This window comes from Protopterus annectens, chromosome 4.part0 (genome assembly GCF_019279795.1).
Source record: "Protopterus annectens isolate FY-2018-M chromosome 4.part0, PAN1.0, whole genome shotgun sequence".
In the NCBI taxonomy this organism is placed as follows: Eukaryota; Metazoa; Chordata; order Ceratodontiformes; family Protopteridae; genus Protopterus; species Protopterus annectens.
In genome coordinates this window covers 556969944-556992559 of record NC_056733.1, presented here as the reverse complement: position 1 = coordinate 556992559, position 22616 = coordinate 556969944, and the positions used below count along the sequence as shown (strand labels likewise).

The following is a 22616-nucleotide window of genomic DNA, read 5'->3' as shown; positions in this document are numbered from 1 at the left end:
TAGTTATGATGCAGCTAGGGCTGCTGCTTTTGAGTCAGTGATGAGGAGGTATTCTTGGCTTGTTGATATCAAGGCTGATAATAAACTCTTGATCTGAAGTAGGAAGACTTCATTTGTCTGCAACCTGTGGGATTCGGATCCGACATCGGATCCGAGCCGGCAATTCTTAAGCTTTAGGATCCGAGCTCCTAGCTCCTCCCTTTACCCATAATCCCCTGCTAAGGCCTGACTGACCTCAGATTTTCGTTTGCCGCATTCAGTAGCTGACGGGATTTTTCGAGCTCCATAGCAAAGAGATTTGGTGAAATATTTTTGACTATATTTCCTTTTTATACTTTAGCAGAAATTAGTGTGTGTTTGATTAGGCTTTCCTCCCTTCTTTTAGTTAACCTTTCTCGGGTGTTTGTTAGTGTGTGTTAGTTGTGTGTGTGTGTTTTTTTTTTAGGGCCTGTTAGGGCGTAGCCATGTCTGAAGCCCCCAAGGCTATATTTTCTAAATGTACCGAGTGTGGCCATAAGCTTTCCCCGGCTGATGGCCACACTCGGTGCGTTAAATGCCTGGGGGTTGAACACCTTTCATCTGGTTGTACCATTTGTGCAGGGTTCAACCCCCGGGCTTTAAGGGAGCGGAGGTCGAAGTTGGTTCTGGCGGGACCTCTCCCTCCTGAATCGACTTCGGCCTCGGCCCCTGCTACACCAGTGGCTACTTCGGTCTCCCTTCCTCCGGCAGGGACTCAATCTCCCGCCAAGAAACCAGAGGATAGGGAGACCAGGAGGGAAAAGGAGAGGCACAGGGAGGAGCACCATAAGCGGCGGGCCGAGGCCTCTGTCTCGGCCCCCCCGCCTAAGCGTGCCTCCCCTCTGGCTTCTAAATCTCCTCCTCAGCTCCGATCCCCTCTGTTCTCTCCCAGACCCGAGGAGGTGGAGACTAGACCTTCGTCGAGGTCATCGAGGCGACACTCTAGATCCGCCTCGGTGGCCTCGTGGAGGTCAACCTTTTCTATGTCGGACGCTGATATGGACCGGATGATGAGGCGATTCATCCAGGCCCAGATGCAGATCGGAGTGCTCCTGGCCCCCCCCCCATCCGGGAGGGGCCTCGACCCCTTTTTTCACCCCCATAGCTCCTTCTCCGACCCGACTCCCGAGTTCAGAGCTTTCGGAGCCGGGCAGCGTTGGACCCGGGGGTGGGTCGGATCCGACTGGTCGGCACACCTCGGATCCGATCCTTCCCTTGAGTGCTTCGGGTACTTCAGACCTGACCTCTCGAAGCTGTGGGCCTAGCCTCGGATCCGAGGGAGCCGGTGTCTCTTCGACTCCGTCTAGGTCGGAGCGCACCGGTCTCTCGGATCCGACGGTCTCAGCTCCGGTTCGTCGTATTCGAGTGGGGGTCGGCTCTAGGGGCTTAGAGAAGTCGGCTCCCCCTCGGCCTTCGACGTTGTGGAGAGGGTTCTGTCGAGGACATCCAGACCCCCGGTCCCTGTCTCGGCTCCATCCCGCACTCCCTCGCAGCTGGGCCAGGCTCCCATCAGCCGGTCTCAGGGACAGCCCGCCTCACTGTCCCAAGTGGTTCCTTCGGAACAACTGGTTGCTGGCGAGGACTCCTCGGACAGTCCCCACGAGGAAGTGCCTCATAAGCATAAGTGTAAGAGGAGGCACGTGGACCCCCCCCCCGAGTCTATTACTGAAGACACGGACGTGGAGGAAGGGGAGGGCTCCCCAAGATCACCCCCAGAAGATGTCTCCTTTGGAGATGTTATGGAAATGTTAAGGATCGGGGGGGGGGTCTGCCCTCAAGGCCTCCTCGGATGAGTCTGGGTTCTTGGAGGCATTTGAGGCGGGCCTGTCTACCTCTTGGGTGTCCCCTCCTGCCGACCCTCTGGTGGACCTTATTGCAAACAGAGCGTGGAAGGACCCGGACACCGTAGAGCCTGTTCCCAAACGTCCGGATCGCATTCTTAGTCCCCCATCGGACCATACACATTGGAGTAAGGGACCCCCAGTAGATGCCATGCTGATGGCTGCAGCCACAAAGAGGGAATTGGCTCAGGAGAGTCCCTCTATGCATCCCCCGAGCAAGGAATCCCGCTCGATGGATCGCATTGGGAAGTGAGTCTTTAGTTCAGCAACCTTCTCCCTGAGGGCGCTGAACTATATGGCACACGTGATCAGGATGCAGCGAGACCTGATTAAGGAATACGCTGCATCTCCCCCAGAGTCCATTTCGGCGGAGGACAAACAAGTGTACTCCATCCATATGGCCACTCTCAGAGCGGTGTCTAATACTTCTATGCGGCTGTTATCTCATGCAACAGAGGGAGCCGCTAGAGCTAGCGGATCGGGCCTTGTTATGAGATGCCAGGCCTGGCTCCGCCACTGTGACTTCGCGGAGCCCTTCAAAGTGACCTTCGCGAATGCCCCCTTCGATGGTTCTGCCCTTTTTGGCAAAACAGTTCGCAAAACGCTTGTCCAGAGTGAAAAGGATGGGAAGACGCTGTCTGCTGTCAGAGTCCGCTTCTCAGCTCCCCAGAGGTCCTTCTCGAAGAACCAAAAGGGACAGAAGAAGTTGTGGTTCCGGAAATCGCAGCAATCCCAACCTGCTCCGGACAACCAGTCCTTCCTTGGCAGAGGAGGACAGGGAGGTCGCTGTCCTAGAGGCTGAGGGGCTCCTAGGAACTTTGGGTCCAGAGAACCCTTCTCTGACAGACCCACACAGCAACCCTGATGGGTTACCCGGCTGCTCCTCTCTGGAGGCAGTCGGGGGGCATTTTTCGAGGCACCTGACATCATGGGAGTCAATCACATCAGACCGTTGGGTGCTTCGAGTGATATCCAGAGGCTATTCAATCCCCCTTCACAGTATTCCCAGATCCAAAAACCTCCTCGATGTACCACCCGATCAACTGGAGGTAGCAGCTCTGCCACAGCTGCTAACAAAGAGCCATCCAACGCGTCCCCCGAGATCAGACCGGATCAGGGTTTTACTCCAAGTTCTTCTTGGTGCCAAAAAAGACGGGGGACTTAAGACCGATCCTAGACCTGTCACAACTGAACCTGTCCGTAACCAAGCAAAAGTTCCGGATGGTCACCTTACAATCTATCCTCCCCCTTTTGCGGGAGAACGATTGGATGTGCTCTATAGACCTCAAGGACGCATACTACCCCATTCTAATGGACAGACGGTCCAGGAGGTTCCTTCGCTTCCAGCTGGGAGCCAATCACTACCAGTTCAGGGTCCTTCCCTTTGGTCTCACCTCTGCCCCCAGGGTGTCTACCAAGGTACTTGCAGTGGTAGTGGCCCACCTGAGACTCCAGGGAATTCAGGTGTTTCCATACCTGGACGACTGGCACCTTACAGCATCATCAAGGCATCTACTGTGCTCAGCCAGGGACTTTTTCCTTCACATAGCCCCTCAGCTGGGCATCACCATAAACCGAGAAAAATCTTCCTTGGCCCCCACACAGCTTATAGATTTTATAGGAGGAAGATTGGACACAAGAAACATGCGGGCATTCCTCACTCCAGATCGACTGTCCAACCTGAGGTGTCATATCACGGCCATCTTAGAACCGGCTCCGACTGCAGCTATGGTCCTGAGGGCCCTAGGTTCAATGGCGGCAGCCATCCCACTCCTCCTTCATGCTCGGCTACACATGCGGATTCTTCAGTGGACCCTTCAGGTCCAATGGTCCCCGCTTTACCTTCCTCTCAACAGCCCGATAGCCATCAGCAGAGCATGCAAGAGCTCCCTGTTCTGGTAGCTCCAGTCGACAGACCTCCTAACAGGGAGACCCTTCTGTACTGCATTCCCCCTAGCCACGGTGACCACGGACGCTTCTCGCCTCGGGTGGGGGGGGCATTCAGCGGGCAGGATTGTCCAAGGCACGTGGAACAGCTCAGAGACCTCCCTGCATATAAATGTTCTGGAGATGAGGGCAGTGCTATTAGCGTTGCAAGCACTACACAGCCTTCTTCCTGTAGGAACTATTGCTATCCAGACAGACAACATGTTGGTAGTCTGGTGCATCAACAAACAGGGGGGGAACCAGGTCCTACCCCCTTTGTCGAGAGGCCATGAGAGTATGGGAATGGGCAATCTCCACCAACCGCTTTCTTGTGGCAATGCACATTCCGGGAAGGTCCAACATTCTAGCGGACAAGCTCAGTCGCACCATTCTTTCCCCTCACGAATGGTCTCTCGATTCTCTAGTAGCGAAGCAGATTTTTGCCGCCTGAGGGCAACCCTGTTGCGATCTTTTTGCTTCTCCCTCAAACGCCAAATGTGACAACTTCTTCGCTCTACTTCCCCCATTCGGGGAATCCCCGAGAGACGCCCTGGTGCATGCTTGGCCTCCCGGTCTCCTATACGCTTATCCTCCTCTTCCTCTAATGCAAAAACTATTGCAGAAAGCCAGCAGTTTGGGGAGCAAAATAATTCTCATTGCCCCATTCTGGCCTCGTCAACCATGGTTCCCTTATGTATGGTCTCACAGAGTGAATCCGCCCTGGATTCTAGATCCAATTCCGGATCTCATTTCCCATCCTCAGGGGCTTCCAATCCCGAACCTTCACACGCTGAAATTGACGGCTTGGCTGCTCCAGTTCCATCCCTAATAAGGACTCCCGGTATCTCTTCACCCCAGTGAAAGCCATCATAGTGGCTGCCCATAAACCTTCTACTAGGAAGGTTTATCGAAGCAAATGGAAGCGGTTCTCTATTTGGGCGGAACATAAAAATCTTGATCCCTTTTCCGCGCCACTCTCTGCGGTACTAGACTTTTTGACAGACCTTTTCCAACAAGGAGCAAGCTCTTCGACGGTAAAGGTACAGATGGCAGCCATTTCTCATTACCATGTGGGTCATGACTCGACGCCTCTCATGGCTGCAAAAATTTGTAAAACCTTTCTTAAGGGTGCTTTCCTCTTAAGACCTCCTGTTAAGGAAGCCATACCACCTTGGGACTTGTCTCTGGTGCTGCAGGCCCTAACCGCTCCTCCTTTTGAACCTGCAGCCTCTGTGGACTTGAAGTATCTTTCCTGGAAAACTGCTTTCTTAGTGGCCATTACGTCAGCTAGAAGAGTTTCAGAACTCCAAGCTCTATGCATCAAACCACTTTATCTCTCCTTTTTTCCTGATAGGGTTTCCCTCAGGATCAATCCTTCCTTTCTTCCAAAGATTGCTTCCGAATCCAATATTAACCAATCTATTAATTTGCCAGTTTTCTTTCCCAAATATAAAAACAAAGGAGAATATAAACTGCATTCCTTAGATGTTCATAGACAAGTGCATTTCTACATTCACAGAACAGCTGGTCATAGACAATCCGATCAACTGTTCATCTCCTTTGCAAAATTCGCACTGGGTAAGGCAGTCTCTAAGGTCACTTTGTCAAAGTGGATTTCTAATTGTATTTTGCAGGCTTATGACACCTCAGGAAGGCCAGCTCCTCAGAGAATTACAGCACATTCTACAAGAGCAGTATCTACTTCTGCTGCCTTTAAATCTAGAGTACCATTAGATGATATCTGTGCAGCAGCCACTTGGTCCTCATCTCATACTTTCATTTCACATTACAAAGTGGACGTTGTTTCCAGAGGGAGAGCATCCTTTGGCTCTGCGGTGCTCCGGAATATCCTTCCATGACGGCCGCCAAGATCCAGGTAGCTCGGGACTCTGTCCCACAGTTTGCAGACAAATGAAGTCTTCCTACTTCAGATTAAGAAGTTATGTACTCACCATAACGTTCCATCTGAGTAGGTGACTTCATTTGGATGCAACCATCCCCCCCTCCATCCCCCTGACCTTTCATGACGCTATTAGTTCTGGTTTCCCAGGATTCTGTTATATTGGTATTCACAGGGCAAACTCAATCTGAGGTCAGTCAGGGCTTAGCAGGGGATTATGGGTAAAGGGAGGAGCTAGGAGCTCGGATCCTAAAGCTTATGAATTGCCGGCTCGGATCCGATGTCTGATCCGAATCCCACAGGTTGCATCCAAATGAAGTCACCTACTCAGATGGAATGTTATGGTGAGTACATAACTTCTTATTTAGTGAAGCTGCTGATGATTTGTTTAAGTCCCTTCAGAAGGGTAATGCTTTACAGTAACTCAAACGTGTTAGTTTTCCTGAAATTTAGGAACAGGAGAAGCAATCCCAATAAGCCAGCCTTTGTTCACAGGTAATGCCTCCCTCCGCCTAAGGGCAAAAATGGTGGCAAGCGGGCTCCTCCTGCTAAAGCTACTCAGACTTTTGGGCCCAGAAGTCTTCCTTTCCAGATAAAGCAGGTGCTGTCTATCCCATTCTTCCCAGCCACTTTCCTCTTTCTCTTTGCCTCTCTCTCTCTGTCTTTTCTTGCTTGGCTACAGATTACTCAGGATTCCCAGGTTCTGTCCATTATTCACCAGGGGTATTTCATGGTGTGGAAATCCCTTCCCCCTTTTATGGGTATTCCTTAGCCCCCTTGGGAACAACTCTCCTTTTTCCCAGAGGTGCTTTGGGACCATTTGACTCCGGGTACTATTCAAGAGGTGCCTGTGTCCCAAAGAGAGAGAGGGTTTTACTCCAGGATGTTTCTAGTACCCAGAAAGGAAGGTACTTGAGACCAATTCTAGACCTCTCTCATCTGAACACTTTTCTGAAGGTACCCATTTTTGAATGTTGTCCCTTCGGACTTTTCCTCTTTTGCCTCCTCAGGCTTATATGGTGTCTCTGGATCTCAAGGATGCTTATCTCCATATTGCAATCCATTCCCTTTTCAGGAAGTTTTTGCATTTATCTGTTGCTTTCTGGCATTTTCAGTTCCTTGCTTTGCCTTTTGTTGTTTCTACTGCCCCAAGGGTATTCACCAAATACCTCACTCCTGTGATTGCTTTTTGCAGGCTTCATGAGATCCAAGTATTTCCCTACTTGGATGACCAGCTGTTTCAGGCATCCTCTCCAGAGATCCTGTAGCAAAATCTACAATCTGATGTTGTTAATCTTCATTCCATTCATCACTGTTGGGTTTTGATTCCGTCTTCAGAACTGAGTCAGACCAAGCTCGCACCAGCCCAAAACTCTTGAGCTAAACTTTTACCCATAATCCCCGTCTCCCTGTTACCCCAGATCGAATTTGACACGTAGCCGTAAAGCCGTGTTCAAGCCAGCTCTCATCTAAGTCTTTGATGTTTTGGTATTTTGGATGCATAAGTGTTTATTGGAAAAAGTGTGATACCTTACTCTGCTTTATTTTTTCTTGTACTTAATTACCACTAAGTTTTTTCAACCCTCTTTTCCAACTTTCCTATCAACTACCTGTTAGTAACATAAACGTACGGAAAAACTTGTAAAATAAAATAAACAAGGTGAACCATACAACTGGATACACGAACACCTTTAATACAAAATTTAACATCCACGTTCACTGAGCGCTTTCACCCATAAGCATCATGGGTTTCATCAGAGTAATGTTACAAATGCAGCAGCTACTTTTATACCAATAATTGCCCAATCAAAATAGTGTAATTTAATTGCTTAATTGATTATTCGATCAAAACAGATAATTAACTAACTATAATATATATTGTAATAAAAACATTGACATTAAAAAGTATATAATAGTTCTTATATAACTAGTCTCTTAATAAATTAGTATTGTAATGTAAAAACTCTAGTAAATATATAAATAACAATAAATACATTCAATAATTAATGATGAACAAATAATTTAAATATTATATGATTTAAGCTTCAAATAAGAGGTAGTTGAGATATGCTCGTTAATACCTGGCAAAATGTGCCCCTATTTATGCCAACCTTGTATTAGCTATGTGGGAAAAAAACGTACATTTTTACAAGTAGCTTTTGGCCCAAAGTTAGTATATACTTAAGATTTTTGGATGACATCTTACTATTTTGGAAAGGAACAAAAGGGGAAATGAAGGAATTTTTAAACTATTTAGAAAGTACTACGTCTTTTTTGAAGTTTACAAGTAACTTTAAAGAAAATGAATGTGAATATTTGGACATAAGATTATATAAAACGCTAAAAGGAATAGAATCAACCATTTACAGGAAAAAGACATTTTCTAATTCTTACTTTGATAGCTGCCATCCTTACTTTCAAAAACGCAATTTAGTTAAAGGGCAGATGGTGAGGCTATCTAGGATAATTAGTGAGGAGAAGGAATTTATTTTACAAATGGATTTTTTGATACAACTATTAGTTGATAGAGGTTATCCGAATAGATTGCTCGACCAAATTAAAAAAGAAATATATCACAAAAGAAGTATTAGTTTTAAGCCAATTATAAAATATGGTATGTCCAGTGATAGGCAAGAAGAGAAGAAAGATGATTTTCTGAAAACAAGTGTATTGCAGTTGCCATACACCAACAACATAAATATGATGGTAAATACTGTTAATGAAGTATGGAAAACAGTTTTTAGTAACCAAACAGAGATTACACAATATATAGGTAATGTTCCAATTATTGTATATAGCAGAGGAAAAAATCTTAAAGAATATTTTGAAAGTGAGGTTATTTATAAACATTCACAAATGAAGAAATGTGGTTTCTGTCGAGGTTGTAGATTTATTAATGATGGACCTTATGCTAGCATTAAAGACCACAATCGAACTATTGGATGTCCAGTGTATGTTAACTGCAACACCAGACTAGTTGTTTATATAGCAACATGTTTGTCATGTCCAGCCTTCTATATAGTTAAAACTATTAGAAAGTTAAAGGACAGAATTGCAGAACATGACAGGGACATTAGAAATAAGAAGAATACTAGTTCACTATATATGCACAGTACAAAATGTACAAGTTTTAAAAGGTTTTTGTTTTTTGTGATTGATAGGATACCTCAAATTAACAGTAATGAAGGTGATGTTAATACATTATTAGAGTTAAAAGAATGTTTGTGGCAGTTGAGACTAGATGCATGTAACAAGCCAGGTATTAACGAGCATATCTCAACTACCTCTTATTTGAAGCTTAAATCATATAATATTTAAATTATTTGTTCATCATTAATTATTGAATGTATTTATTGTTATTTATATATTTACTAGAGTTTTTACATTACAATACTAATTTATTAAGAGACTAGTTATATAAGAACTATTATATACTTTTTAATGTCAATGTTTTTATTACAATATATATTATAGTTAGTTAATTATCTATTTTGATCGAATAATCAATTAAGCAATTAAATTACACTATTTTGATTGGGCAATTATTGGTATAAAAGTAGCTGCTGCATTTGTAACATTACTCTGATGAAACCCATGATGCTTATGGGTGAAAGCGCTCAGTGAACGTGGATGTTAAATTATGTATTAAAGTTGTTCGTGTATCCAGTTGTATGGTTCACCTTGTTTATTTTATTTTACCTGTTAGTAATCTTTGTACAATTGCTGGCACAATCCTCCTCTCTACCCACTGTAGTAATCTTCCAATACCATTGTTGGTATTTTCCTCTATGATTTCTAACTAGGCTGTGGTTGTAATATTGTTTTTGTTGTTGTCTGGTTTTCCCTGGTACTGTATTGTTTGTGTTGGTGTTAACATGTCTCAGAAAAAGGGCTTCAAACAATGCCTAAAGTGTGGGAGAAAAATGCCGAACAGTGACACTCATGATGACTGTGTTTTTTTGTTTGGGAGTGCCTCATCTCTCTGTACAACTGCCTTGCTCTATTTGTCAGGGTTTTAGTTCACGTACCTTGAATGAGCGTAAGAATAAACTGATTTTAAAGGGCCTTCTTAAATTGCCCTTTTCAGAGGCTCTCTTCACATTGGAGGGTTTACCCCCTCCTAGAAAAGAGAGAAAGAGGCCACATTCTGTTCCCTCCTCACCCTCTGGTGAGAAGGAAAGACCACCGAAACCCAAACTTCCGAAACTTTTTGTTCCAGACCAGAAGTCTGCATCTACAGCAGCAATTTCAGTACTGTCTACTTCAGTTGCATCGGTGCCGCCTTCGTCTGCACGGTTCCACTAGCTCAGATGGACACTACTTCCCCTATAATCTCAAAACTGGAGACGGTAGAGCCGATAGACCTTCAAGCATGGACCCGATATTCCCCATCTTGGGACAGGTTTATAGTCCCTTCCTAAAGCGTCCAGAGTCCCCTTCAGGGATATCCACTAGATCCACCAGGAGCCACTCCGAACTAGATGTGGTGTGCCTTGTGGACCAGCTGCTGACAGCCCTTAGCATCAATGCCTCTCTTAGCACCTCAGCTTCAGTGCCAATAGTGGATCTCACTTTGACTCTGGAGCCGACCCTTTGGCCTTCGGTTCCATTGAAACCAGGTCTTTCTCAGTCCTGTGACTGGACTACAGGCTCCTCGGTTCCGGGTTTGCCGCCAACCCTATCTACGGTGCCATCCATTGTCCCAGGAGCCCTGTCGATACCGATACAGCTTGAGGCTCCACTCCTGGGAGCAGGCTCAACAGAGTGAAGTGTGACCCCGTTCAGGTAGCCCTGCCTTCCAGGTGATGGAGAGGGCTCTTGTCTCTGTAGGCAAGCCTTCGGCGTTGGACCCTCCATGTCATCCCCCTGAGCTGCAGCTATCACAGGCCACTGTTCCGAATTGAGCATGGAAGTCACAGGAGACCCTATTGCAGGGCGCCCTATCCTCTGGGTCCTCCTCAGAAGCTCCCACTGAGGAAGTTCCTAGGAAGAAATTGTGCAAGAGGAAGCATGTGGACTCCCCTGAGGAGTCCCTCACCAAGGATATGGATTATGATGAAGAGGAAGGGTTCCCATGATCACCTACCGAAGATGTACAAAACCCCTTCCTCTGAGGAATCCATTTTTCTGCAGGCTTTTTGTGCTCAAACATCTATCTCTTGGGTGACCCCCCCCCTGAAGATGAGCTTGTTCAGCTTGTGGTGCAGCACACCTGGAAGAACCCTGATGCTGTTGAAGCAATCCCCAGGAGACCAGACAAGATCCTCTCTCTCTCTCCCCTGAAGAAAATCCACATTGGTCAGAAGGTTTAGCAGATGATGGTGGTGGCAGCAGCCATGAAGAAAGAGCTCACTGAGGAGAGCCATACTGTTCACCCACCTAACAGGGAGTCCTGAGCGGTGGACAGACTGGGGAAGTGAGTATTTTCTTCATCTACCTTTGCAATTTGGTCCTTGAACTGCCTGGAGCATTTCACCAGACTTCAGAGAAACCTCATCTCCGAACTCTCTGGTACTCTATCAGTACAGGTGTCTGATGAGGTTAATGACAAGGTAACCTCGCAGCTAACAACCCTGGAATCAATTTCTAATTCATACATGAGGTTAATTTCGCATGCAGCCAAATGGTGGCTAGAACTGCGGGTTCAGGTGTAGTTTTGAGACGTCTTGCCTGGATTTGCCTATGTGACTTTGCAGATCTTTTTAAGTCTTCCTTCCTTAATGCTCCATTGGAAGCGTCTTCCCTGTTTGGCCCTAAAGTGAAGGACACGCTAGCCAGGTGTGAGCAGGACGGCAGGACCCTGGCTGCCATTGGTGTATGTTTCTCCACTCCTCAGCGTTCCTTTTCCAGGAACCAGAGAAGTGGGAAATTGTGACACAAAAAGTGTCAGGGTCCTTTTCGTGACACATGTGGCGAGTTCATCCCCGCAGAGGGGACAACTCTTCTGGAAGACACCCCTACAGAGGCAGAGGGGGTCCGCACAATCTCAGGGTTCCAGAGATTCTTTCTCTGGACAATCCTATCAGCGCTCCTGAAGAGCAGCCTGATTGCTTTCCTCTGGAAGCAGTCTGGGGATGTATTTCTCTGCACCCCATTGCCTGGCTATCAGTTACCATCGATTCTTGGAAGAAGAAGAAGATAATAACCAGAGGTTACCAAATCCCATTTGACTCCTACCCAAAGCCACCAAAACAAATTCCAGATGTTCCACCAAGTCTAAGGGAAGAAGCAGCTCTACAAATAGAAAAGCTGTACTTATAAAGAGTCATCTAGAAAGTCCAACCAGGCCAGATCGGATCTGGATTCTACTCAAGATTCTTTTTGAATCTTTAAAAAAAAAGACAGGGGACTGGAGACCAATTTTGGTCCTCAGCTGTTCATCAATTAGACAAAATTGTGGATAGTCACGGTTCAGTCCATTCTCCTCTTTCTGGAGGAAGGCGATTGGATGTGCTCCATAGACCGTCAAGATGCATATTTCTACATCAAGATGGACAAACGCTCCAGAAGGTTCCTTCATGTCTGGCTGGGAGCCAGTAATGATCAATTCTGTGCTCTGCCCTTCGGACTCTCTACAGCCCCCAGTGTTCACCAAATGCATGGCAGCAGTGACAGTTCACTTGAGGCTACAAAGATTCCGGGGGTTTCCATATCTAGATGATTGGCTCCTCACCGCCCCCACCAAGCATCTACTGGTAACAGCCTTGCACTACACCCTCTCTTTGGAAAATTGCCTGGGAATCTCTGTAAACTGGGAGAAATCCAATCTAACTCCAACCCAATCCTTGGAATTTAAAGGGATGACATTCAATACCCGCTCTTGCTTAATCTCTCTGCCAGTTCACAGGCTTCAAAGACTAAGGATCCATACTCTGCCATGACTTGGTTCTGGCTTGACAGGTCCTGCAGCTGTTAGGGTCAGTGGCATCATCAATATCAATAATACCCCTAGCAAGGCTTCACATGAGACCCCTACAGTGGCTTTTGTAAACCCAATGGTATCCAAATCACCACCCATTGTCCTTCCAGATTCGAATAACAAATCGAAGCAAACAAGACCTTTCTTGGTGGATGAAGACAGAGACAGAAATTTGGAGCCGATTCTTCCACCCCCCCCCCCTCAGCCCAACGCCATTGTGACCATGGACACTTCTCTGATAAGGTGGGGGAGGGCATTTTCAGGAAATGAATGTCCAAGGCACATGGTCCGACTTGGAGGCCAATCTGCATATAAATGTTCTAGAACTGAGGGCAGTGCTTTTGGCATTGCAAGCATTTCAGTCTGCCCTTCCTTCGGGAACAATTGCTGTCCAGTCAGACAACATGTCAGTAATTTGGTATACCAACAAGCAAAGAGGAACCAATTCCTGTCCCCTATGTCGAGAGTTTGGCAATAGGGGATAGCTTCCATCCGCTTTCTGATAGCAACGCATATCCCAGGGAATTCCAGTGTGATTGCAGACAAATTGAGCAGATGCATTCTCCTGCCTCACGAGTGGTCTCTCAACTCCAACATAGTGGCAAAGATTTTCAGCCGTTGGGGCCAGCCTTGCTGCGACCTATTTGCCTCCCTGTCCAACCACAAATGCAGCAACTACTTCACCGTAATTCCCCCACAGGGGTAGTCCCTGAGGGACGCTCTTATCCATGATTGGCCCACAGGACTGCTTTATATTTATCCTCCTATTCCTTTGATTCCTCAAGTTCTGAAGAAAGCTCTTCGGTTGAATAGCAAAATGATCCTCATAGCACCATATTGGCCTCGACAGGTATAGTTCCCCTTTCTCTGGCCCCATCTACTTTGCAGACTGTGGACCTTGGATCCAACTCCAGATCTGATTTCTCAACCCCAGGGGTTGAGCCACCCAAACTTGACCAGTCTCAAGCTCACAGCTTGGCTTCTCCACTTCCGATGATCACCAGGCATTGTAATCTTCTCTCTCCAGTGCGTAACATTATTCTGGCTTTGCATACTCAATCCACCAGAAAACTTTCTGCAGACAAATGGAAAAGATTTTCTATTTGGTCTAGACAGAGAAAACTACATCCATATTCTGCACTTATCTCTGCCATACTCCAGTACTTATCTAACTTCTTTGAGGAGGGCACTGCAGCATCAACTATACGAGTTCATTTAGCTGCCATTTTGAATTTTCATAATGGTTTTGGTGACTTCTCTTTAATTTCTCATTGGCTAAGCAAAACCTTTTTGAAAGGAGTCTATCACTCCAGACCTCCAATTAAGCAGCCCACAGAACCTTGGAGTCTCACATTTGTGTTACAGTCTTTGACACAGCATCCTTTCGAGCCAGCAGCCAAGTGTGACATCAAGTTTCTATATTGGAAATCTTTTTCTGATGGCTATTACATCAGCCAGATGCATTTCCGAGCTCCAGGCTCTTTTTACCAAGTGTCCTTATTTGATTTTCCATAAGGACAGAGTATCACTACTGACCAACCCTTCTTTCCTGTCCAAAGTAAACTCTGAGCTCTCTGTTAATCAGACTGTTGGACCTACCTGTGTTCTTTCCTAAATTTCGAACAAGGGAGAGTATTGTTTACATTTAGCTGATATCCACAGACAATTGAGATTTTACTTAGGACAAAAACAATCCAAAAATCAGACCAGTTATTTATATCCTTTTCTGGTCCAAAAATGGATGTCAGTCTCTAAAGTGACCAGATCCAAATGGCTGAGGGACTGTATAATTTTCATTTATAACCAGGAAAGAAAGTCTGTTCCACCAAATTTCAGAGCTCACTCCACCAGATCAATGGCAACTTCTGTGGCATTCCACTCTAGAGCTTCGATGGACGACATCCATGCAGCAGTTACATGGGCTTCCCCCCATATTTTTATCACTCATTACAAGTTGGATCTGGTCTCCAGGGGAAGAGCTTCTTTTGATTTGATGGTGCTCAGGAATGTTTTTCCATAGGGCCGCCCAAGTGATGTAAGGTAGCTGGGGACTCTGTCTCATCAGTGATGAATGTATTGAAGATTAACAACATCAGATAAAGAAGTTATGTCTTACCACAACATTCGATCTGTGTTGTTGATCTTCATCCATTTGTCACATACCACCCTCCTCCCCCCTCCTAGAGGCTCCTCAGGGATAATTTGGGTCCATTTCCTGGATTATGGATTTTGCTCAGAGACAGCCTCTGCTTTACTGATTAGGGCAAATTCAATCTGAGGTAACAGGGAGAAGGGGATTATAGATAAAAGCTTAGCTTGAGAGTTTTTGGCTGGTGCAAGCTTGGTATAAGGCCAACTCGGTGCCAAGGATGGAACCGAAACCCAACAGTAATGAATGGACGAAGATCAACAACACACATAGAATATTATGGTAAGATATAACTTCTTTTTTTGCCATCTCTCTTATTCAGAGCCTGGGGTTTACAATAAACTTCAACAAGTCTTCTCTGATTCCTCAAAGAGATGAGAGCCCGACTACTTGACTCTTCGGGCTTTTCATCCTGGGACCAATCAAGGTGTTAACAGACAGCTTCCTCTGTTTTGTGCCAGAGTCCAAGGTCCTCTGATGTGAAAGGTGGGCACCCTCTTTTTTCTTGGAAGGGGATGTTTCTTTATGCTTTCCCTCCCCTTCCCCTCATTCCAAACGTTCTGTTCAAAATTCAACAGGATGCTTCAAAAGTCTTGTTGGTGACTCCTTTTTGGCTAAGACAGCATTGGTTCCCTCTTCTGCATTTAGCCACGGATAGTCATCACAGGTTACCTCACAGGGTGGGACCTATTCACACAAGAGAAGGAATCTCTCATCCATCCCCACCTGTTCACTCTTTAACTGAGAGTGTAGGTGATAGGATTTTGATTCCACATAGACACTTTTTTTTTTCTGAGGATGTGCTTAGGGTCCTGCAGGAGGCCAGGAAACCCAATACTAGGAAATCCTACTTATCCAAATGGAAGAGATTTTCTGTTTGATGTCTTTCTCGTAACCTGAATCCACTTTCTGTGAATGATGTTTTGTTTCTCTTATCTGTGTGAATTGCTCAGTGCTGGGTTGACTTATTATTCTGTTAAGGCCCACTTATCAGTTATCTCTGTCTGCTTTTATCTCCTCCTTTAGCTTCTAGGTTTGAAGCTAAACAGTTCCTTAAAAGAATCCTTCATGTTAGGCCTCCCAGGAAGCCTGTTACTCCTCCCTGGGATCTTAATTTTGTTTTGGAGAAATTGACTCTGGTTTCTTTTGTGTCTGCAGCCTCAGCTTCCTTGCAACATTGCTCTTGGAACACTATTCTTTTGTTAGCCGTTACTTCTACCATACTGGTGTCTGAGCTTCAAGCCCTTATGGCATGTCCTCCTTTTTTGGTGTTTCACAAGGACAGGGTTTCCTTGCATACTAATTCTTCTTTTATGCTCAAGGTGGTGAATGAGTTGTCCCTTAATCAGTCTATTTATTTACCCTCTTTTTTTTTTCCTTCTCTACAGTCTACCAGTGAGGTGTTGCACACGTTGGATGTATATAGACAACTCATATTTTATTTGGATAAGACTAAGGCTATTGGGAAGTTAGCTATATCCAAGCAGACTTTTTCTTCTTGGATATCAAAAGTGGTTTCTTTTTTGTTCTTTTCATGGTAAGATCCTTCCTTATTCTGTTAAGGCTCATTCTACTAGAGCTGTGGCTTCTTCTGGTGCTTTTTTTCAAGAGTTTGTGTACTACCTCCATTCTTGGGGCAGCTACCTGGACTACTTTGCATGCATTTACCAAGCACTACAACTTGGATGGAATTTCCAGATCTAGAGCTGGTTTTGCTAGGGCCACCCCTTCATGGCTTCCTAGAGGGCTCTGCTTGGTCCTTCCTCCTCCCAAGCTTCTTCCTGAGCTTTGGCACACTCCCTAATGTTGTGATTACTGCAACAGTGAAATGGAAGGACATAGTACAGTTGTGTAAAATCTTACCATAATGGTAGATGTCCTCTTCACTATTGCAATACTCACTTCCTCCCTTCCTCCTTCGCTTGGTCCATTTGTCTACTGGATGTATTTGGTTACCTCTTGTTTTTCCTTGGACTGAAGTTCCTACTGGGACTTGCAGTTCTGAGGATGGTACATCTGGACATCACCTTTACGCCCTAATCTACGTGAGGAGCATGCGTGTAACATATGGTGTACCTTAAAGCAATCTGAGGCTTTGACATACTGCCTGGGCTTTGGACTACCCTAGGCAGGGTTCCCTAATGTTATGAATACTGCAACGGTGAAGAGAAAGATATCTGCCATTTTGGTAAGATTTTACGCAACTGTATTTTATCTTGACAGAACTAAAACTTTCAGAAACTCTGATTAGTTACTCATTTTCTGTGAAGTAAGAAGAAAGGGTAACCCTTGTCAAAGAAGATTACTTCCAAAGGATTGTCTCATGCTATTACATGTTATTATACCCACCACCACAAGGCAAGGTAATTTCAAGCAAGGTCAAGGCACAGTCTAGAAGTATTCTACAAGCAACAACTTGGTCCTTTGTATGTGTCTTTGTAAAGCACTGCAGAGTAAAGTCCTTCTCCAAGTCTAGGGCAGGCTTTTCTAGTACTGTCTTCCAGGGGCTCTTCGACTCTCACCCTTCCTCATCACAGCCAGTTTAATCCATGGGAGACTATCCATGTAGGCGAGGCAATTGCAGTAGTGATCAATATGATCAACATAGTACAGTTGTGTAAGTAAACTTACTATAATGATAGATGTTTGAAGGATCACTGCTGTAGTAGCTGATCTCTTCTCCCCTGTTTTTGCATGGTTTTGTTGCCAGGGTAAGGACATTTATGATTATTTTCCAAGAATTAACCTTTTCATGGCTGTAGCCACCCTTTCAGTTTACATAAAGGCTTAGATGTGCTTTGCATCCAAACTACTATTTTTTCCAGCTCTGCTCAAACTGGTTAATGGTTTGGATGCATGGAAGGTGCCCTTAAGCTTTGGAAGTTGGCTTGCTGTTATATCCTTAGTAGCCAAGGCTACTGCAGTAATGATCTCTTGTATATCTACTGTCGTGGTAACTTTACTTACATAACTGTATTTTGTGCCTGGTCATGTACTCCATAATATCTCTTAAGTACCATGATTTCTCTTGGTGCTTTTCTCCCTAGAGTAATTCTGAAAACGGGCAGTCCACAAGTTGCTTTCCCAGTAATTAAAATAAATAAGCTGCAGATTGATGACTTTTTGGCACAGTTCTTGACTCAGCTTGATGTAACAGATATTTGTATACAGCGAACAGCATTCAGTGTTAATGAAATGATGTTTTCTCAAGCTAAAGTCTCTTTCACTCTACGTTTTTTGCTTCTTACAAAGCTGTCAAATAGTTTGTGTGCATGTTTTTTCTCACTTGTTTCTTTTGATATTTCTAGCATTGTCAAATTTTCCTAACCTCTAAAATTCCTGACTTTGTCTTCTTCTTTCGGCTTTTCCCGGTTAGAGGTCGCCACAGTGGATCACCTGTCCGCTCATGATTGGCAGTGAAGTTTTACGGTGTCTAGTTGCCAGCCCAGCTTTCCACAGAAGGCACACACACAGACCTAGATAATTCATAATCCTTCTTGCACTGTATGTAATACCAAATACATATACATGTTTCACCAATAATCTGCAAAAGTAAATGCTATTCAACCATAGTATGTATGTATCTTTTGTACACTGTATGCTGTGATTTTTCTACTTCTTGTGTTAATATGCTGTTCTAGTTATTCTTGTGTTAATATGTATATATCAATGTATTAGAGCTTTTCTCCTTGGGTCTCCACTGAACATGAGTAATATTTTGCCCATTTGGACCAACCCAGTTAACACATGTGAAATGAATAAATTCTATTTGTTTACAAACAAGACGTGTGCTACTGTTTTGGTTCTCTGTGTCACTTGTTTCCTAACAGTGTGCAGAAGGGACCTCGCATATGAACCAGTTAAGATGTGGACAGTAGCATGAATTGTCATGTTCTATGACTAGCTAATTACTGAGGATTTTCTGTATTGTTTTAGGACTGCTGTCGCACAGTTCCAGGTGTTACCTGAGAAGCCACTCTGCGCTCATATCATGTTAATTAAGTTAGACACACTGAGACGCTTAGTGGCAAAATCTGTGGACAAAAGGTATAGGGCATGAACTTAGGGACAAGCTGCGGTATTCAGTCATCCTATCTGGTATGTCTTTAAATGGTGAGAGGAAACCAGGGTACCCAGAAAAAATGCACACATGAGGAGAACATGCAAATGCTGTCAGCCAGTGTTCAGAAGCCAGGACTGAAACTTGGACCCTACAGGAAATATACATCAGTAGTAATCACTACATCGTCATGCTGCCCAGTTATGATTACTCTGTAAAATGCATTTAAATACTGTTCAGCAATTTATTTTTATTTTAATTCTGGTCAGACAGTACGAGTAGAACAGTGGATGAGCACCAGATTAGTCCAGAAGAGAAGAGGCAAGGCATGCAGTGGACAGATGGGGAAGATAAGTCACAGGACCACATGAGCTTTGACTCTAGGAGCCTTAGGAATCTGACGTATACTAGCAGATTAGTCTGACAGTAGTAACAAGGAATGTTTTGACAAGAATTCCATGGAAAAGGCTGTTTGTTGTCCTAGAAGACAGTATTCTCTACAACTAATAATAGGCTCATGGCCAAAACATGTCATTTGAATCTGCTCCATTCATTTGGGTTACAGGTCCTGAAAAGGGAGTTCTTGTAGATGCAGCCTGTCTGGAATTCTTTGTGTCTGCTAGGAAAACTGCATTGTTTGAGTATAGTGTCTAGGATGAAGAATTTTATGCCAACAAGTGCAAAAAGAAGCTGCACTTTGCCTCCTCAACCCTTGTGTAAGGTTTCAGTTGAGGGGAGTGGAACTGGAAAGGAATTTTGGGATGCTTATCATTTTTGGGTTGGACTCCCGTGCTAAGGTATAGCCACAGGGATGTAATCCCCTGAAGCAAAGAAGCAATGTTGTAGCTCTGTCAAGTCCTGTTTAGACCACAATACTTGTGGTCATGCTAGGAGATGAGTAATGAGGCTAGTCGAAGTTATCCAGAGGGAAGGCACCAGAAGGGTATCTGAGGTGGAAGTCTCAATGTATAACCAGAGATTATAGGAGCTGGAGTTATTCTCTCACTAGACAAAAAAAAAAAGGTAACTTGCAATGAATGCACAATGTTGTGTTTGGTAGATGTGAATTGGGTTTTCTTGAACACTTAGGACAAGGGAGTGTGTTACAGCTAACAGATTGTAGTATTAGATAAGAAAGGGTATATGGTTAAGAATCCATACATTCAGAAATTCATGGGACAACCAAGAAAAAGAGTAAGAAGGGCAAGCTAGAGAAGAATAGAGGGCTTGTAGAATGTTAAATGCAGTTTAATGCAGACCAGATAGAGTAATTTTCTCCTCTGTTAACTTTATCTGAAACCCTTTCTTAATACGAAAGTATTTTCAGTTGTACATTGATTGATTTGTAAGTAGATCAACAATGCTGTCCATTTCTCTGCAGAAATGTCTCAGTTGCGCTTGTTTTTTTTTTTTTTTTTTTTGTCATTTTGAAAGGATGTTATAAGAGGACCGACCAACACAATGACTGAGAATGTTTCTGAACATACTGTTAAGCCATCAGTAAGAATAAGAAGCCGTAGTCTACACAGGGAAGAAACTAGCAGTCAGCCTCAGGTATGGCATGGGTTTCATTTGCTGTTTTGCATGCATATGTTGTTTGCTGATATATTGCTTGGATAGTTAACATCTCAACTTTTGTTTTTTTTTTTGTTTTTTTTGTTTTTTTCTGTGGCATGAAACCATAGCTGCATTCATATGATGTGGTCTTGCCCACAGATTTGTAGTCACACACACTTTTGATAAGGCTTGCAACACAAAACAGTGCACTTTATAGGTAATACCACATTAGCCGTTAAAAACATCTCTGCTGCATTTTTATTTAGTCCCTAGGCAAAGTAGTTATGAGTGTGGTATGTTCCCCCCTGCAAAAAAAAAAAAGACTTTAAATATTGCAAAGGAAATGAGTAGGTATATCTATTTTCTGGCCAACTTTTTGTTTGCCCTTGACTGTTTTGAAATGCAGATTACAATATATCCAGCAAATGTAGAATACATCTCCAGTATCATTTAGTGCCATTATTTCCATCCATATTATTTAACATCCTTATCAGAGATTATTTGCATTAAAGTGCCTGTTACAACTCGATAATTTTTTTAACTTGGTAGAAGCAATGCAGTAAACTTCTGGGCAGGCATGAGGATCAGTACTCTTTGGATAGCCGTTTCTTGACACAGACTTATGTAAGATGTTGCTTGGCTAGTTTATTTTAGGGCACGCACTTACTCCAGCACTTCCATTTGTTGCACATTCTGAATGATGGCTGTATGCTACCATGTCTTGTCAAGCATGTCCTTTGTATAAGCAGCTTCCTTATGACAAGAGAACATTGCTCTATGATATGCACTGAGATGTATTGGTTCATGTTACTACGAGTGAAAAAGGTTAACTTGCTTGGTATTTGACTACAGAGTAGCCAGTTTGTTTTTGGTGCTGTTTGCAAACAGCAGATAGTGTCAGTTTACATTTTCTGTAGTAATACTGCAGTTTTCTGAGCAACAGTGTCATAGTTTCATAACATATTATCTGAAATGTGTTTCATGTTTATACTCTGATTTAAACTGTTTAAAATGTGCTGTGCACTCAGTGCAGATTTCAGTTAAAATTAAGCTGCAGCGTAAAATAGGTCTGACTCTGCTTTATATTTAAGAGCTTTTTTAACTGGCATTAATTAAAAGAAGCATATAGAAGTCTGGGTTTGTCTTTAACTTGGTAAGTGAAATAGGGGAATTTCCTTATGTTTTACATGCAGGCCAGGGGCCCCAAAACCAAAGGGGAAAAAACACCCATCTTAGTTCATGGTTAAGCATATTGTAGGAGACATGAAGGCAAGTCTTTTGATATGCAGTCTAGAAAGTAATTTGAATTTAACGTAAATGATGTCATGTTTCAAATGTTCTACTTGTCTGTAGAGGCATTGCTTCAAGAAACAGTCTAAATTTGCTTGTAAGAAGTCAAGCCACAGCAAATTAGATTTGGTTTTCTGTCCTCATTTTTTCTTTCAATTTTGATCTTAAGCTTCAGTTTCTACTGAGTTTGGAAAGCTGCTTTTTCCCAGAGGCCAATCGTTGCTTGACTCAAAGAACCCCAGCATTTAGTTATCCTGAAATTTTCTAGTTTGCTTGTGACTTTAGTATTAGAATATTTCAGGGCCTAGTACTTACCTATGAACTATATAATGAGACTATAATGTTCTTCTGTGACAATAGCATTGCTTGTTCTATTTGTTATTTTGAGTGAGAGTGGGAAATTTGAACCAGTAAAGCAATTCCTGCTAAGTTCAGCATTTATTCTGATGCAAGAGGTGGTTATGAACTTGGGTATTAAATATATTTTGCCAGTTAAAGTTTTGCCTCACAAGGCAGCTTGCTTCAGATATTTGATCCTGTGTTGCAGAATGCCACAGCATCAGAAGTGCTGACATTTCTGATGAAGCCATCTTTTTTTCAGTAAGTGGATTTTTATTTCCTGCTGAGGTTATTCCATGTTAGATATTTACTTACTGTGGTATGGTTATTTTATAGAGCTAGAAAACCAAGCTTATTTGCAGGTAATGTAGATTTTTTTAAGATTCTACCTTCTTAATGCTGTGCAGTAATATTCTGTAGAAATGTACATCAAAGAAAATTTGGCAACTTAGCTGGGTTTGTAAACAGTACAGTACCAATAAGATTTTGGAGAGCAGAGCTGTAGCAGGTTCATCTAGCTCCCAGTGGATCTACACAGTCTGGCTGTTATTCATTCAATCAGCCATTTTTTTTCATGTGATATGCCTGTGGTGACGTCCAAGGGGCAGGCATGCAGT

At 43.8% G+C, this 22616-nt stretch overlaps 1 protein-coding gene across 2 annotated transcripts in view; it reads left to right on the top strand.

Annotated features, from left to right (window-relative positions):
• The window catches only part of KIAA1671 (KIAA1671 ortholog), a 2688721-nt gene that overhangs the window by 1439670 nt on the left and 1226435 nt on the right, over window positions 1–22616 (top strand). For both annotated transcript variants that reach the window (XM_044068487.1, XM_044068488.1), the window contains exon 7: window positions 20248–20367. In XM_044068487.1, coding sequence (XP_043924422.1) covers window positions 20248–20367 — 120 coding nt within the window. The remainder of the gene's footprint in view (window positions 1–20247; window positions 20368–22616) is intronic.